The sequence below is a fragment of the Tachysurus vachellii genome, chromosome 23, assembly GCF_030014155.1.
Source record: "Tachysurus vachellii isolate PV-2020 chromosome 23, HZAU_Pvac_v1, whole genome shotgun sequence".
Classification (NCBI taxonomy): domain Eukaryota; kingdom Metazoa; phylum Chordata; class Actinopteri; order Siluriformes; family Bagridae; genus Tachysurus; species Tachysurus vachellii.
This window is the reverse complement of record NC_083482.1, coordinates 4366995-4385602: the sequence shown is the minus strand read 5'-3', so window position 1 is coordinate 4385602 and position 18608 is coordinate 4366995. Positions and strand designations below refer to the sequence as shown.

The 18608-nt window shown below is 36.7% G+C and overlaps 1 protein-coding gene across 1 annotated transcript; it reads left to right on the top strand.

Moving 5' to 3' along the window:
• The first annotated feature begins 748 nt into the window (after positions 1-748).
• On the top strand, positions 749-9430 carry grpr (gastrin-releasing peptide receptor). Its single transcript, XM_060859389.1, has 3 exons — positions 749-1243; positions 4795-5146; positions 8207-9430. The coding sequence occupies exons 1-3, from the start codon at positions 837-839 to the stop codon at positions 8600-8602; spliced, it is 1155 nt and encodes a 384-aa protein (XP_060715372.1). The 5' UTR covers positions 749-836; the 3' UTR covers positions 8603-9430.
• Positions 9431-18608: the final 9178 nt, after the last annotated feature.

The following is an 18608-nucleotide window of genomic DNA, read 5'->3' as shown; positions in this document are numbered from 1 at the left end:
CCAACCAAAAACAGTAAAGTTATACCAATAAAGTAAGCAAAAAATTCACCGATCCGACTTAACATGGGTGTCCAAGGCTTACTAAAGTGAATAAAGAATGAAGGCTAGCTAGTCTGGATCTAATCAAGCAGAAAAGCTCCTGTAGCACAAACTGCTGAAACAGTTTGCTGGTTTTGATAGAAAGTTCTCTGAGCTGTGTAATCGGGCTGTGTAGACCCCTGCCCATGGCCGAATATGCCTACAGTGAGCACATAAGCCTACACAAGTAGTTTCCAGGTCTGATATTACCTGGGGAAGAGATGGCACAACGATGCACTATGGGTAAAAGGTAAGTGAGCAGAGTGCAGTGTCATGCCCTGGGTACTTTTCTGCTGAGAAACCTTGGGTCCTGGCATTCATGTGGATGTTATATTGAAACATACACATACCACAGAAGTACACCCCTACACCGTCAGTATGACTTCCCAGTGGTAAATGACATAAGAGAGGTGGTAGGGGGCTCTGTATGATGCGCATGCTCAAGCCTTACATATCCAAACCCAAGCGCTCCCCTAATACAGTATGCGCTCTGGATGACACGCACCTGAACAGAAACCTCGAAATTAAGCGTCGGGTTTCTTCCTCTATCTTCTGTTTTCGACTTTGGAATTGTGCGACTTTGAAAATGCCTTGAAGTGACTGTAAAATGCGCAAAGTAAAGTAGATAAATAACTAAAATATAATAATAATAATAATAATAATAATAATAATAATAATAATAATAATAATAATAATAATAAAATCACCAAGAGGATTAAATAGCTTACTAAAGCAGTAACCGACTATTTTGGTGTACCATGTCTTTAGAGGGAATGTTTACCTCTACCGCCGAGGAAAAGTCTGCTTCCAATGACTCATGGGAGCACCGGAGCTATCCGGACGCGCGCGAAGGATCGATGTGGGGCGCAGGAGTCGCGATCGCAACCGCGTACGCGCTGATCATTGTAGTAGGTCTTGTAGGCAACGTGACGCTCATTCGCACATTCTGCGCTGTCAAGTCCATGCGCAACGTCCCCAACTTGTTCCTGTGCAGCCTTGCGTTCGGGGATGTGCTGCTGCTTGTTACTTGCGCGCCCGTGGACGCCAGCCGGTACCTGGCTGATGAATGGCTCTTCGGAAGAACAGGATGCAAACTCATCCCGTTTATCCAGCTCACGTCAGTTGGAGTGTCAGTATTCACCCTCACCGCTCTGGCAGCCGACAGGTAAGTGATAGCATGATTTGGGATACAGCTATGTATTGTTCCCAGACCCAGATCATGCATCAATGTATGCATCACGTTCTATTTATGAATCAAATTTCTAAATACTAGAAAGTTTTACTAAGTTTTTTTTTTTTTCCACATTATGTTTATTAGAAGCAGTTAACAAGTTAAGGTAAAAAATAAAAGTAAAAGTTCAAAAATGTGGAAAAAAAGAAACAAAGAAAGCATATATTGCTTTATCAGGCATGTCATCTTTAATTGAGCATATGAAGGGTTTGTTTATTACAATTATTAGTTTCTGAATCACAAAATTAAGACAAAATTTTATTATTTTATTTATTATTATAATTAAAAAAATTATTTTATTTAAATATTTACAACTACACCTAATTCCAGAATGCATAAAAAAGGAACAGAAAGAAAATTAAAAAATGCAATACAGATCTAGAAATCTGTCAGATCTAGAAATGCTGTCTTATAGCACAATATTTAATTTTTCCAAACATCCCTAGATTTGCATGCACAATTATGTTAAAAATTAAGCAAATTAAGCAAATTTTCCAATCAAATTTTACCTATCTGTTGAAACTTCCATTTATTTGGTCGAAATATCTTGGTGCTTGGTATCTTCACTAGAGCCCTGTTTTGCCTGGTGTTATATCTTGCTTGTCAATCTGCACATGTCGACATCAGACTAATAATGACCTCTTTTCTAATGTTTGTTAATTAAAGAGCACCATTCTGTGAGCAGTGTGTGCAAATATCCACCACTGTTTATGCACTGGAAAATTGTCCCCTGAGATTGTCCAAACTATGTGTGTGGTCCAAGTCTCCTGGAACAAAATGATCCTAGGATCCCCCAACACGATGGAAATAAAAGCCTAATGTCATGCCCGGCTTCTTCTGCCCAGCATTAGAAGAAATATTTATCCGTGTGCATACAGATGCTCACATTGTAGAGCATTGTCTGATTGTGTTTGAACTGGATTGTACTTCATTGGAAGTCTTATTGATTTTTTTAATTAGCTATTCATTTCTTTTTTCATATCTTTAAAAGTCGGTCTTCAAGCCAGACTACAGTTATTTGTTAAAAAAAAAAAAAAATACACCAAAAAAAAAAAACACACCCTGAAATAACTGAGTTGCATGAGTATGCACACCCCTAAAATAATATTTTGTCGAAGCTTCATTTGTTTTTATTACACTTTCTCACTTTTTTGTTTAAGAGCCTCCCCTTTTTTTTTTGGCTAAGAATCAGCAGCATCTTGACCTGGCATTATTTTCCAGCTCTTTCTTGCAAAAACACTCAACATTCATTATATTGTAAGGTCATCTCCTGTGCTCAGCCTGTTTCAGGTCACCCCACAGATTTTTAGATGGATTCTGGTCTGAGCGCTGGCTAGCTCTTTCAAAAACATTGATCTTTGGGTTAAGTCATTACATTGTTAATTTGGATGTGTGCTTCGGGTCATTGTTGTACTGAAAGGTGGTTTCTGAAAGGTTTTTCAGAATTATGTACTGAAAGGTTTCATTTTCAGCTTGCTCGCAGACACTCGAAGGTTTTGCACTAAAATCGACTGTTCATGATTCCCTCCGCATTTAAAAAAAAAAAAAGCCCCAGTTCTGGCTGAAGACAAGCAGCTAGCAGCATAATGCTACCATCACCCTGCTTCACCATGGGTGTCCTGTTCTTAATATACCTTTAAGAATTACTGAATTATTTTACTTTTTTGCAATTGGTCACATTAGTCCATAACACATTTTACCACATGGTTTGGTGTGATTTTGTTTTGCCTACATGTGAGAACGGGCTTCTCTCTAGCCATCTGTACCCCATCGCTCAGACATGAGTCGATTATGAGGGAATGTTGTCACATGTATAGAGTAATCACTACTTGTCATACATTCCTGTAGCGCCTTTAATGTTGCTGTAGGTCTCTTGGCAACCTCATTGGTAACCTTTCATCTTCTCCTTTTATAAATGTTTGAGGGACTTTCTATTCTTGGTGACACCACTGTTCTGCTTCATTTTGTCTATTTGATAATGATGACCTTCACTCCCTTCCTTGGTCCAGTTAATGTTATGGAAAATCTTTTATGCTGCTCTCCTGATGAGATTTATTAACAAATGAGATACTACACATTCTTTGTCAGCTCTTTGAAAGGAGGGCTTTAAGTCGCATGAAACCCAAGTTGCATGAAACCCAAACGATTCGAAGGAAATCTTAAAGAAACAGGGGTTTATTTGGGGTTAAACATAATCATTTCATTGATGACAGATGATTGATTACTTTTGAACAGGAGACTAAATGTAATGACATACCTAATTATAAAAGGGTGCACACACGTACGTAAGCAGTTTTCCTATTTATGATTGTTTTTCACTTAAGTTTTATACCTTGTGATTCTGATAGAATTTTTTTCAGTCATTTTTTACATCACAAAAAAAAACAACAATTTAACCAGGTTGTGTAGATTGTATAGACACACAACAGATCTCTTGCTGTAAAAAAAAAAAAAAACTATATTAAGGCTTAGGTAATAATTTCACAGCATGATGGCATTGATGTCAGTTTTTGCTCATTATAAAATTACATGGTTGATTGTAAGTGCTCTCATTATCAAGTTTCCTTGAGGGATGATTTGATGGTGGTTTTCAGGAAATGCGGAAGCAACGAGATGTTTTCGATCTGATTTTTATTATGAGAGTTTTTAATAGTAACCACGTACTGTACATAGACAAATATTCATTATTAGGTGTAGTACATTAGTTTAATCATCATGAGCAGTTTTGCAGAAAAAATCTTGCACTTAGTCTTTGTCTACCTGAAAGTCTAATAAATGAAGTGTAAAATACCACATTAGGGCAGCAGCCTTGTGGCAGTGAAAGTAGCAATCATCTTATGCCAAATGGTAACAGCTTTCACACACTGATGAATCTGTCAAAGGAAGCATTTATACCTCGTCCAGACCGGTTTCTCTTTTGAACTGTTTCCTGTGTGTAATTAAAAGATTTCAAAGCACAGAAGATGCTCTTGATAATAAGAGCACAAAGCTGCTTTGTTGGATGTGAGATGAGAAAAGCATTATTCCAGGCGGTAATATTTCAAGTACTAAGAAATAATAGACCACCAGAATCACACTGTTGTGTAACTGCTCACAGGATAGGAATCGCTTTGCTTTGGAATTCCTTCTTTTATAAATCCATATACAATCCTCAGACTTGCTCACTGGGATAAACACATACACATTGCGAACTATATATATATATATATCTAATTTTTTTTATTTATTATATCAATTCTTTATATTATTCCTTATGTTTTCCTTCTGTTCTTTGTTTATGTTCTGTAAAGCTGCTTTGAGACAATGTCTATTGTAAAAAGCGCTATACAAATAAACTTGAATTGAATTGAACAATTCCAATGATTTGTATTTGAATTATATTTATTACATGTATAATTTATGTAACGTATGCACTACTTATTTAATATTCTTGTAAAAGTGCATTTACACATACACAAGTCTGTAAAATTCTCCTTTTCTTTCAGATACAAAGCCATTGTGAAACCCATGGATATCCCAACCTCTCATGCTACGGCTAAGATCAGTTTGAAAGCTTCTGCTATTTGGCTCTTGTCCATGGTTCTGGCAATCCCCGAAGCCATTTTCTCTGACCTGCATACCTTTCACATCATGCAGACCAATGAAACCTTTCAAACATGTGCCCCGTATCCCCACACAGGAGACCTGCACCCTAAAATCCACTCCATGGCCTCTTTTCTTATATTCTACGTCATCCCTCTTTTCATCATTTCTGTGTACTACTTCTTCATCGCCAGGAGTCTGATTAGGAGCACAATTAATCTGCCAGTCGAGGGGAAGATGCCTATTAGGAGACAGGTGAGAATTCATCTAGTAATTAAACCAAATCTTTAAACAAAAAAAATCTGAGAAAGCTGAAACACCTAAGGACATAAAGATCAAATCTCTTCATTATCATTACTTTCTCACACCAATACTCTGCCATCCATCCATCCATCCATCCATTTTCTACCGCTTCCAATACACTGCCATTAAGTGTTATTTTAGTAAGTGCATATTTTTGGAATAGATTTGGATTCATTCATGTCCAGAAAATTTGAACTTTTTACTCATTAAAAATGACAGCAGTGAATTTATAGTTACTTTTAGTAACTATATTATAGTTAATTCAGAGATATTATAGTTAATTCAGAGAGTTCCTTATAGCTTATGTTACAGCAGCTCTATGCAGTCATTCATTCACCAGCCTCTCTTATTTATTTGCCCTTGGGACTGCAAAAGTACCCTGTCTTTAAAAATTCTCCCACACACTTTCTTTCTAAATGTTAGATAAGAGAAAACTTAAAGAAGACTTTCCATAGAAAAAAAAAACATACCCTGTCAATCATGTTTTTTTATTTTTTATTTTAATTTTGTTTTTGTGGTTAAACTATATTCAGTAGTTGCAGATGATATGCGGCGGAATTGTCTTTCATTAGAGCTATTGTTAGATTTGCTGTGAATGAAAACAAATCAACTTTTTATATTGATGTGAGAATTTAACAATGCTGAAGAAAAAAAAGAAGAAGAAACACAAGAGCTAGAAACAAAAACAGAGATTGCAAACATGCATTGTTTAAAACTGAAGTCACATTTGCAACCCTTTCCATAGAGCAGTCTTTACAGAACAAACTGTAAATCATTTTCACTTCTTTTACACAAAAATACATCCTGAAAATTAAAATACAAGATCTGCAAAAATCCATGAACTCTTGCTTGATCTTCAAAAATCCATAAACACCTGCACAACTCTATATTTCTGACACTTTCAAAACTCTCCAAAACTCATTCAAAAGAATGATGGCAAATTTCATGATGTGCAGTTCATCAGAAACCATATATCAAAATCTTAGCAGAATATTTACAGTAAAACGGAGTAAGAATCCTACTCAGCATACACAGCACAGCTAATTCAGGTTTCTGTTTTTAGTCTCATGACCATCTTTCAGTAAAAACAGCTTGGGAATGATTTTGTTTGGAAAGCTGGATGAAGAAAGACAGGTTGGTGAGAGGGAAGACGAGTGTTAATGATAACCATGAAGGTAGCTTCATTGAAGTAGAGTTGTAAAAAAAATAATAATAAAATAATACATTTAAATGTATTTATTATGTAGTGCAGAAAAGACGTTCTCATCGAGCAATCCATATCATGATGTGAGCAGTTTTAACAATTCCCTGCAGCATTTTCCCTGCATATAAATCTGTAATGATTAAAAAAAGACTCAAGTGTAATGTAAGTTCTAATTAGAAATGCTCTGAGACATTATTATATTAATGACATACTTTATAAATGGAGATTAAACTGTGAAAAACTGTGAAAAGAGACACAAGTCTAATTAACATGATCTTGATATGATTGTAATGAATAGAACTATGTAATTAAGCACTCTGCATTGTCCGGGTATGAATATTTTAGTCACTGTGTACGCTTTGAATGTAAGCACATTCTGATGAATAGCATGAAAACACTATTTGTATATGTGAACAATGGATTTAAACAATCTTGATATCAGTAATTGGTTCAAAACTGGTTAATAATGCATGAGGTAATAATGAGTGTGTTTGGGAAAAGGAAAAAAGATCATGAAATGTCAAATGACTCATTTAACCGTGGAGTTAAAAGGCATTCAATATTATGATATGGACAATATGCTCTAGTTATTAGGGATAAAAGCTGACCGTAGTAGTCATTAAAGTTCATAGTTTGTCCATAGATTAATTGCTATGGTGATAAAAGTCTAGTGATGGTGTCAAAAATTGGGGCAGGAATTTTGTCTGTGCAAACAAACAAACAAACCTGGGAAGTGTAGTACAATGCTAGTAAATTACTATATAAAAGATAATAAAATAACAGGAATGTCTGTCTCCAGTCAAGGACACTGCTGTATGCCATCCTTGCCAAGGGGCCTATTGGTCAATTCCATTTATTTCCCCAAATTAACATTTCTTTCACATCCATAATTGGAAATTCTTCATTTCACTTTCTTTAGTGCCTTTAAACAAACAATATTTCTTTCACAAATTAAATTTTAGAGTTTTTGTTGCCCAGAATTGGGATGAACTTTTAATAATGGTGTTGAAAAGAAATACTACAGATATTTGGATAAGAACGATTTTCTTTACCTTGTTAATACAATGAAAAACTATTAATATATATTACTATTAATATTAATATTAATTACTATTAATATTAAAATAAAAAATATTAAGTGGTTTCATTGCTTATATTGAATTTAGTTTAAATACGTTTCTAATGGCCGGATTGAATGATGTGTGTATTTATGAAAACCAGCTACGGTGTGAAATATGAGGAGGATTTTGGTGCTGATGGAAACAAATATAGTGTTACTGTACATTTAGGTGATTAACACATGGTGTTCTATGTATGGTAGAATAAAGCAGTGGTAAAATAGTGTGTTGCAAAGCACTGAAGTCATGGGTTTTAATCTCAGCTGAGGTGTGAGCTCAGAGTTTGAATTGAAAATATTGAATCAGGTTGGACTATTAAACGCTACTCAGTTCATTCACACAAAGATGATGTACACATTTGAATAAAGTAAATTCACGGCATTTTGTCTCTGTGTACAATAATGTGACACCATGGATTGATATCTTAAAATGGAATTGTTAAATATTTAACAAGACTGTTCACATAAGCAAATCGTGTATTTTAAGTACATTTTACAAATACATTTAAATTGATTGACTTGGCAAATCAACTTACATTTGATTTCTTTGAATATTTTGATTGACAGCCCAGAGCATTAATCGCTGATGTTATAATAATTGTAATCAAATTTGTAATCAAATTTTAGCCTTTTGTCTGCTACAGTACATATCTTTTAACCGATGAAGCTTTTTGTTCTACATTTTCCTCAGATGGAGTCAAGGAAGCGTCTGGCTAAGATGGTGTTGGTGTTTGTGGGTCTCTTTGCTATCTGCTGGCTCCCCAGTCACGTCATCTACCTGTATCGCTCCTACCACTATTCTGAAGTGGACACGTCCACTTTGCACTTTGTTACCAGTGTGGCTGCCCGCATCCTGGCTTTCACCAACTCGTGCGTCAACCCCTTCGCTCTCTACCTGCTGAGCAAGAGTTTCCAGAAGCAGTTCAACAAACAGATCTGCTGCTGCTGCCCTCTCCTGCCACTGCACGTGAAAAATACGACACGTGGCAACACACGCTTGAGCTCACTCAAAAGCACGCAGAATCACACCGTCGCCAGCTTCAGCCTCATTAATGGCAATCCCGGCTGCCATGAAGGCTCAGTGTGACTGTGCTTTAGTATTTAGTGCTTTATTTATTTTTTAGTTGCTCATGAATAGTCTTCTCACTGGTTGCTACTTTACTGTACTCTTGAACAGAGGTTATGCTTTACATTCTACACTAGTTGAAAATATAGCAAGCATCACATTGCCATGAGCGCAGGAAAGCTCTTCAACCAATATTTCCACCACACTGGGTTAAAAAAAACTTTGTTGTTGTTTTGTGAAGAACTTCACATGTGCTCCATTTCGAACAATAGTGTATGCAATCACTTGGACAGTAGCTTTGTGATCCTGTAGGAAACAATATCTATTGGTGAAAGTGTTTACATTTTAAATGTATTCTTTAACATTTGCATTCTTTTGGATTTTGATGCTGACTTGGTGTCTTAATACATTATGTTAATGAACCGAACCTACATAAGACTTGTTTGTCTGTGTTCTTTAAATGCCATAAATTATTCAGTGCAGTAAAACTGTGTCCAAGTGCGCTACTATAAAACGTTCAAACAGGAAGTGATTTTTTTTCCTCAGGCATATTGATTTGTACAGATGTCAAATTCATATTTAGGTGACAAGCAGGACACGGAGTGTAATCTGATCAAGGTGTAGCTACCTGCTTCTGTCAATTTCAGCAGTAATCTTTCACAGCATTGGTGCCTGAGCTGGATCTAGTGCAGCTGCTGTGTCCTAGCAGCGGAGTTCAATCCGTTCATGTTTTAGCGTTCTAGTGGCTTTTCTGTGGGTGTAGAGCCATTTTGCTTCTTATGTGGCATAAAGTTTGCAAAAAAAAAACAAATATTCTGTTCTTCATAGCACTTTTGTATCATTGAACTAGGTATTGGTTTCAAAACATGAATAAATGTCTCTTAAAGAAATGAAAGTCTTTACGTGTGTTATGTACCCACCCTGAATGATGTGAGTATTGATATGAGTACTGCCAAGATGAGTACTGCTCCAGTACTGTGCTGTAATGTATATTTTCCATTAATAAAGGTTTCTTGTTCTAAAAGGTTCATCGCTCTCCAGACATTCTACAACTTTTTGGTGGGATGGGGGTTTTCTATTAGTGATGTACAGAACCCCAGAGTTCTGTATAGAACCTTAAGGAACCACTTGCTGATTGTGGTGCCAGTGGGATTTATCCCTCACTACATCTTTACCTAACAGGAGTGATGCAGCAACATGTTGCTCCTTTTAGTCTTTTTAGTGCTTTAAAAAATCAATTCACCTGTCATAATATTGATAGCATTCAGAGCTGTTGATTTTTACCAGTAGTGTCCTCTGCTGCATTGCATTGTGAAACGTGAGACTCTCAGACTCGACACAAACGCAACTTCTCACAGAAGCAATGCCAAAAGTCAAATTAGCAGCAGAACTTCAGAAAGATTGCAGTATACACATTTTAATATTTCACGCTGCAGCTTTATTTGAGCAGTACAGTATCTGCTTCTGTCTGACGCTGGTTCATCATGAAGTGAAAGCTAAAGAAAGATTCTTTTCTTTTTTGGGGACATCAGACATCAAACAGTGCAGCTGGAACTAGGATTCTGGATTACAGAAGCATGCTTTTAGCCAATGCTTGCTTGGAGTTCTGGGAAATGTCTAATTTTGTTTTTGTTAGCTGTCCCCTGTCGGTTCTTTTTGGTCTCTGGTGAAATGAATCATTCTTTTAGATACCTTTCCTCGTTTTTCTTTTGCCATGGCGTGTTTATGGCCTGTGTTCTGTCCACATTTGTCCACAATAGTGAATTTGCCATGAAAAACCCTTTGAAGTCTGCAGTTTGCCATCAGTCACATAGGATAAAAAGAGAGAAAGTTATAACAACACTAAAGAGTTCTTCATTTCAGATACATTTTCAATATGTCCCTATGAACAAGCGTTTGAAATCTCTGGCATCTCCAATCTATACTTTTTAAAGATGACATGTTTATATTTTAAATGGATCGAGTGGTTTATGCTGTATGGCGGCATTGGTGTAGAAAGTTTATTCTCAGTTTGTGGCCGGTATCTTAATAGCAGCTCTGGGTTTAAAGTGCTGCCTCTGCTTCTGTTATTTGTCAATGCTGTTAATAACGTGCCACAATTCGGACGACTTCGGCCATTTGAGAACACCGGCTTAGGGGAATTCTTAGTTGTCACATCGGATCCGTCTCTTTTCTGTGTAAATTTGCCTGTGTGTGTGTATATGTGTACATGGGGGTCATGTGGTTGTTTAGATCTAGGTGAGAACCAAATGTCCCCACAAAAATAAAAATGAGAATATCTGACAGTTTTGAGCTTCTGGGAATATTAAGCATTTTGTCTGCGTTCTAGCTTTTTTTTTGGAAAACTGTATAACACAGAATTAATTCTCTTTATTTATTATCTTTAATAACAACATTAATAACATTAATAGTGACACACATTTAAATAGATTTTTTGCACAGAAAGCACCAGAAGAATCACTGCTTATAGCAATGAATGAAATTATGAATTAATTTAAAGGGACATTATTAGATTGACCAGTCAGTGATAAAGATGCTGCTGAAAAAGTCTAGGAAGCTTCAACTCAAGAAATACGGTGCTGACAGAAAGTTCTTTGTTTATTCCTGCTGCTTTTTAAAATGAAAGTATTTAGATGCCTTTCAAACTAAAGGCATCTAAATACTTTCATTTTAAAAAGCAGCAGGAATTTTTTCTTTTTTTTTATTTAATTTTTTTTATCTAAAAGCCACATTATTGCTAAGTATTTATCCTTTTAGTGGCCCTTTTGCAGCAATTACCGATGTGGGTTAGTCTCGAATGAGTCTATATGAGCTTTCCATATATTAATTTTTCAATTTCTTCCATTCCTCAATACCAATTTCCTCCAACCCTCCAAATTAGATGGAGAAATTCGGCAGACGGCAATTTCCCGGTTCTTGATTATAAATGGGATTTAAGTCCCAGCTTTGACAAGGCCATTTCAATCCTTTTTTTTTCTTTAAGCCATTTCTTTGTAGATTCTGTCCTGTGCTTTTCTCTTTCAATAAAACAGGACTGAACTGCCATTTTAACGGAGACATTCCAAAATAAGATATATTTATTATGCAAGCTTATAGTTAAATGCTAGAGGATTTTAAATGAAGCCAGGTGTAGCATGTTTAACATATTCACATGTTAAATTCTAATAAATTAAAAGCCTAATTTGAATTGCTAAAAGACAGAGAGTGAATATCAATTGATTACAATTACAACTGCAATTATTTTGCCTCATCTGGAAGGTATGATCAAAAAATCAACTTGAGCAGCTGCATAATTCATCACTGAGTCAAGAAAACACCCCCAGTGTAAATAATCATGTACTCGTCCTACGTCACCAACTACTTCAAATCAGGAATTAAACATATTACTCTCGGTGCCTTCATGCCCCATCACCTTCAGTTTCTCGCCTACTTTATGTTCTCATGAGATATTACCTTAATCTACTCCTTCACCTTCAACCTTCATAATATAACTTCCTCATCACCGTCAGGTTCTCATGACCTTTGTGCCCCTATCGCCTTCATGTCCCCATCACTTTCATGCTCCAGTGCCTTCATCCCCTTATCAGCTTCTAACATGTTCCCATAATCTTCATTACCTTTCAACTGATTCACTCTTACTTTAATGTTCTCATCTCCTACAAGCTGCATAACCTTCTTGTCCTCATCTCCTTCATGTACTTACATCCTTCATACTCTCATCATCTTCATGTTCTTATTTTCTTCATGTATTCAACACCTTCATGCCCACATCACCTTTATGCCTCTATCGCCTTCATACCCCTTCATATCTTGTATTTAGACATAATGAATTTAGTGTGAGGAACTCTTATCATCCATTATCAGTGCCCAAATTCATTCCCACAGACACTCTCCAATGTCTTCCCACAAGCATGGAAGCTGTTACAGAAGCTTGTTAAGCTGTTACATAAGACGTTCAGGCCAACTATACTGTATACGAACGGCTATTGTTTTTCAATAAGACTAAAGATGGATATGAAGTAGGCTACAGTGTTAAGAGAGTTATAATTTTATGTTAAAATTTAAGCAGCCATGTATTTCTGTTCTTCTGTCTGTCTTTTTTCTGTTCTTCTGTCTGTTTTTTTTTTTTTTTTTTTTTTTAGTAAAGCAGTATTTCCTTCAGACCCATGCTTCCCTGGGTATGAGAAATGAGTTGTGCATTTCCTGTAAAATATCACACTAACATCAAAGTATCATGGGAACATTAAAAAGCAGCTGAAACAGAGCATAAACAATATGTACATATCCAAAGACTGTATGTTTCCTTTTATACATTTGGTATTTTACCTGGACATTTCAAATACATAAATACTCTAGTCTTCTAAACACTGTGTGACTGAGAATGTGATCATAATGATCATAATGGCTATGTAAAGAACCAATCTTCAGCAAATTGCTTTTAACAAAGGAATGAAAAGAACTATAATTTACAAACATAAGAACAGTTTGGGGATCTCATATAATCTTCATAAAAGCTCTATTAAAGTATTTTTCTAATTCAACAGAGATTACAGTCAAAGCTTTAATGTAAATGTTTCATTTCATTGCTTGATGTTATCAGTACAATAATTACATACAAGTACTGAAAACCATTTGCTTTCTCAGTCTCAAGCACGGAGCATAACATAATATGTAAAAAATGCTCCTCTGCTGTTTTTATATGTGCTTAGCTTGAGTAAGGTGGACTGCTTGAGATGTATTAAGTTTATTTTGCCAAAGTACTGTATATGTTTCAAAAGCAACACTCCAGCAACTTTACTTCAGAAGTTGCTAAGGAGACTTTGCAATTGTATACATAACCAATATTACCCAAAGATGAGTGCTGTTGGAGTGGTGCTATTGTTGGCTTTATGGTTGTGGGTTGAATTTGCACCAGTGCCTTGTGTGCCCAAAGGTTGCATGTTCTCTATGTGCTTCAGGGTTTTTTTTCTGGATATTTTGGTTTCCTCCACAGTCCAAAGGCAAATGTGGTAAACTGTCATTGCTGTAAGTGTGTGTGCACATGGTTGTATCCATGTCCAAGGTTTCCCTTGGGATAGACTCCCCATAAAACTGTGTAGTTTAAGCAGTTCAGAAAATGGTTACAGTAGATGGATGAATGGATGATTAGGTGGATGAATGGATGAATAAATTAATGAATTTCAGACATGACCAATTTTTTTTGCATTTTAAATTAAATTAGTTTCCAAAGAAGCCACAGATCAGACTTACCAATAGCCCATAATACATTTAGCAACAGTCTTAATGTCTCAAGGTCTCAACAACTTTAATTTAATTCTGTAAGACGGGATATCACAATAATCCAGCAGCCTTTGTTGAGCTCTTTCTTGAGCAGCAATTGGTCAGTTGTAGCAGTTGTATCTGGTTTTCTCCTCACTCCTCATATCTATCCTTCTCCCTTCTTCTCTTTCTTTCCCTCCTTTTCCATGGGTCAGTCCCCCCAAGCCTGAGTGTAGGCATAAGTCCATTGAGGGGGTGGGAGCATTGGTCTGGGTCCCTGATGCTGAGCAGGAATCCCCTGGTCACCTGAACAGAGACATATCAAATACTCAAGCATCCAAGTAATTAAGCAACTATCAAAGGGAGTACAAATCAGTCCATGGTGGATTTAGGCTGTAATCAGACTTTAATCAACCAATATCTAATTCAAGGTGGGTTACATCTCGCAGCTGTGTGCATTGGCATGTTCATGAACGCTGGTTCCTCTTCAATTATTTGGCCAGAATTTCAGATGTTGTTAGGGAAATGTGGTGGCTCAAATGGTTAAGCTTGTTGATTGGAAAGTTAGGACTGGCAAGCTGCTACTTACTGTTAAGCAAGAACCTTAACGCTGTATCATGACAGACGATACGCACTGAACCCAATTTTCTGACCTGTAAAGAAAAGCATTTTACTGTAATGTAATATATATGTGACAAAAATATTGCATTTTACTGTAATGCAATATATATGTGACAAAAATAAAGGTTTCTTCTTCTTCTGAGCTTTAAAAGAATTGATATAGACCTAATTGGGCCAGAATGAACAGAATGTACAGAAGCATTGCTTTGTAATAGTTCTATCTGGATAATACAACATAAGCAGTGCCTCTTCACAACCTCTCACAATGACATGAAATTCCAATATGTTCTTGAACTGATAGAAAAACACTACACATAGACATAGACTATGGAGTCAAGTGACAAAAACAGGGTTTGTAAATATATCACTATCATCTCCTAAACTCATGGATATAGGTGGCCCCTTTAGATTTCAAAGAAATAAGCTTAGTTTCACAAGTCAAAAATCTGAAACATGTGGCTTAGGCATCTGAGGCCCATGGTGGAGACCAAAGACTGTCCCAAAGAGCAAAGATGCAGACAGTTTTCTGATGTGTTTTTGCCTCTATCTGGTCTCCCCAGATAGACTCCCCTGGGGGTGATTGTGTACAGCCAATCCTAAAGTTTGCCAAAACATAAAAAAAACAGATGGTTCATGAGAAACTCCAGACCATACTCGATATGGGCATCAAAGGAGCTCCACAGTGACTGGTCCATCCCCATAAGCCTGGCTCCCAAGAAAGGATGGTTGGTCCAGTTCTTTTTGAACTAGAAATGTCAACACTGTCTATCCAACATGCATGATGATTGCAAATGGTTGTATTATTGGATTATTGAATGAAAGAGATAAAAGTGGTGAGTGGTATTTGAAAGCTTCTTGTGGGGTAGGCAGACATTGAAAATGCATTGGTTTTGCCTTTCTACACAGTCAAATCAGACATCAATTCTGCAAAGAATGCAACAGAATAGGGTTTACTCAAATGTCTCAAGTATCAACTGTTTCCATAGAAATAATCTGAAAAAATGTAGATATGGTTTATGTGTGTAGTTTGCTGTACCTATGGAAAATATATTACAGACACATGTATAGTATGCTATTGGAATGTACTTTACAGCTGGTTCATTTTTACTTTTACTATTTTCAAGCATTTTTACCTTTAGCCTATTATTCTTTCAAGATAAATGTTAAATTATGAGCAAGTGTAACAAATTGTAATTGTTTATCTAATGAATTAAATTCTTATGTATATTGCTTAGAATCGCTATACTATTTTATTCAAATAAAATTGTTATTTATTTGAATAACAATGTCTGAAAATATTAAAACAATTTGTCAAAACCTACAAATGTAAATCAGATCGTTAATTACATACTACACCATGTATGAGCACATGACATATGCTTTCATGCAAAAAAAACAAAAACAAAAAAATCTTCTCTATTCTAAAGATCTCTATTCATTTTCCTGGAAGGACAATCATGAAAAACAATCTTCAAGGAGCTATTCAAACTGGAGTAATCTCAGCAGTTCAAGTTAATATATGCAGGATTATTCAAATTCACTTGAGGCTCCTAACAAAATCCAGTACTGATTGTTAAGAGTGTTGAGTGCTGGATAGATATGTGGATCCTTTATTAGGAAAGGAGTAAGAAAAATCTAAAATGACATGGTAAACAAAAACAAAATCCTTTTTAAGTGTGTACCTTCTTATATGGTAAAGTTTCCTCTGAATTCATTTGTTTTTGCTGTGGACCGAAGATGTTTGGGTTTGAGATCAAAACGTGAACATAAAAAATTTAGCTTATATTCCTAAGCTTAAGTGAAGAGGTGAAAGAAACTGCATTAAAATCTGTAGTTCATAGATTTAAAACCGGGAACAGCGTTAACAATATTAAAAAAAAGGAGTTGATTAAATATCTGTTTATGGCATTTATATTAAATCCAAGGAGTAAACGAGGAGTTGAGCTAATTCATCTGACAAGATCCTCGTGAAACGGAATTTCCATTTCCATAGATTTAAATAGATGATGCTGTGATTTATACTTCCTGTAAATATGTTGAAAAATGTGAATAAAGTGCTTCAAAGGTGTTCATGTGAGTTCGTTAACTTCGAGTTTAATGTGTATAAAGTAGCTCACGTGAGTGTTCAACTAACCTGAGGTATCGTCTGCTACAAGCTATAAGCTAATCGAGACCATATTCATCAAATGAGGAAGTTATTCTTTATTATAATAGTTATCATATTATCCTATTATAGTTAAGAGCTTTATTTTGTTAAATGGTTATTTGAAATATTAAACTAATAGTAATTAATTGTGATTTTTGCCTTCTTATTGCAAGGCTGTTTCTTTTCTCCTCCTTTCCTATTTTGTTTTGTTTGCTGTCCCATGATACTGTATCTCCCTTTGAATCTTGGACGTGGAGTTTTCTTTAAAGAGTCCTGAATAAGCTGTTTCTGGGTTTCCCTGAACTTGGACAACAATTCAGAAATCATTGAAGTGGTAGGACCATACATATGCATTTTTTCCTGGATATTGTTGCAGTAGTGAATGAGAACTATGTACTTTTCCCCTTCTCATAGTTGTGGATCTGCATTTTTTAATAAAAGTGTTGAAACAGGAGTATAACGGATACTGAACTGAGTTATATTCCTGTTTACTTTGTGGTGTTTTCTTTTTCTTTCTTTTCATTATCTCTCTGTCTCTCTCTCTCGTTCTTTTTTTTTTTTTTTTGGTTGAAAGTGTCCCGAAAGGAAATAATACAAAGGTTATTGGATTCAATTACTGTAATTTTGGTAATGAATGTAAATTGGGTATGCAATCTATGTGATAAATAAAAGGAAACAATGCCAAAAGTTAAAAGTAAATAACTATATACTAAACCAAACTAGAAACTAATGTTTGTCACTCTTGTCACTAATTGCTCTGCACCTTGCTCCCTCAGATCTACCAACACTGCTCGACTGGTCCCACCATCTCTCGGGGTAAGAGGTAGGTACAGTATGCATCTAGACTCTTTTCTGTTCTTGCACCGAGGTGGTGGAATGAACTTCCCCTAGATGTCCGAACAGCTGAGTCACTGGCTATCTTCAAACCATGGGTGAAGACCTACCTCTTCCTGAGACACGTAAACTAGCACACCCCCACACCAAAAGATCAAAGCATATTCATGTGTTAGAATGGCCCAGTCAAAGTCCAGACTTAATCCAATTGAAGAAAATAGGGAAGAATTTCATCATGTTGCAAAACAATGGACCAAAACATAGTGCCGACTCAAAATGAATGTCAGGTCTCAGCCCGGACGTGTGGCCATGTGCTTTTGTTTATGTTGTGTTCACGTGACTGCCCCGCCCTTGTTTACTCCTCCCCGCCTTTGCACACCTGTTCCCGATTGTTAATTGTCTTAATTGTGTTAATTGTGTGTTTAACCGGTCGCGTTGCTGATGGTGGTGCGGAATCCTTGTCTCGTGTCAAGTCTGGTCATTTCTATGTCGTCTTGTGTCTAGTCTGTGTTCCTGTTTTGTGTTTTTTAGTCATCAAACCTGTTTATTTTTTACGCTATCCTGCATTTGGGTCTGTTTTTATCCCCGCGCCCCTGACAGAAGGATTCCGCAAGACCAAGACCCAGCAGGATAGCGTGAACCTGGGCCGGCTCTGTGGGAGAATTTTTTTTTTCGGACTGTTTTTTTCCCCTGGACTTTTTTTTTTGTGTGTGTGTGTGTTGGACCCTTCAGCTCGGCTGTGGACGTTGCTCGGCCCTTCAGGTCGGCTGTGGACATTAATCGCCCCTTCTGCTCGGCTGTGGATGTCACTCAGCACTCTCTGGCTGCACTGCTATGTGCCTTGTTCCCCCCACCTGCCTCGCCATGTGCCTTGTTCCCCCACCTGCCTCGTCATGTGCCTTGCTCCCCCCACCTGCCTCACCATGTTACCTTGCTCTTCCCCACCTGCCTCACCATGTGCCTTACTCCCCCCACCTGCCTAGTCGTGTGCCTCGCTCCCCCTCCTGGACATCATCGGGATTGTCATTAAGACAGGATTGGCGCGTCTCGAGGGGGGTACTGTCAGGTCTCAGCCCGGACATGTGGCCGTGTGCTTTTGTTTATGTTGTGTTCACGTGTCTGCCCCGCCCTTGTTTACTCCTCCCCGCCTCGGCACACCTGTTCCCT

Excerpts from the sequence above, each read along its gene's own strand:
- grpr (XM_060859389.1), top strand. The coding sequence starts at position 837 with ATGTCTTTAGAGGGAATGTTTACCTCTACCGCCGAGGAAAAGTCTGCT. Across the intron at positions 1,244-4,794 it reads ACCGCTCTGGCAGCCGACAG|ATACAAAGCCATTGTGAAAC; the intron begins GTAAGTGATAGC and ends CTTTTCTTTCAG. Across the intron at positions 5,147-8,206 it reads AGATGCCTATTAGGAGACAG|ATGGAGTCAAGGAAGCGTCT; the intron begins GTGAGAATTCAT and ends CATTTTCCTCAG.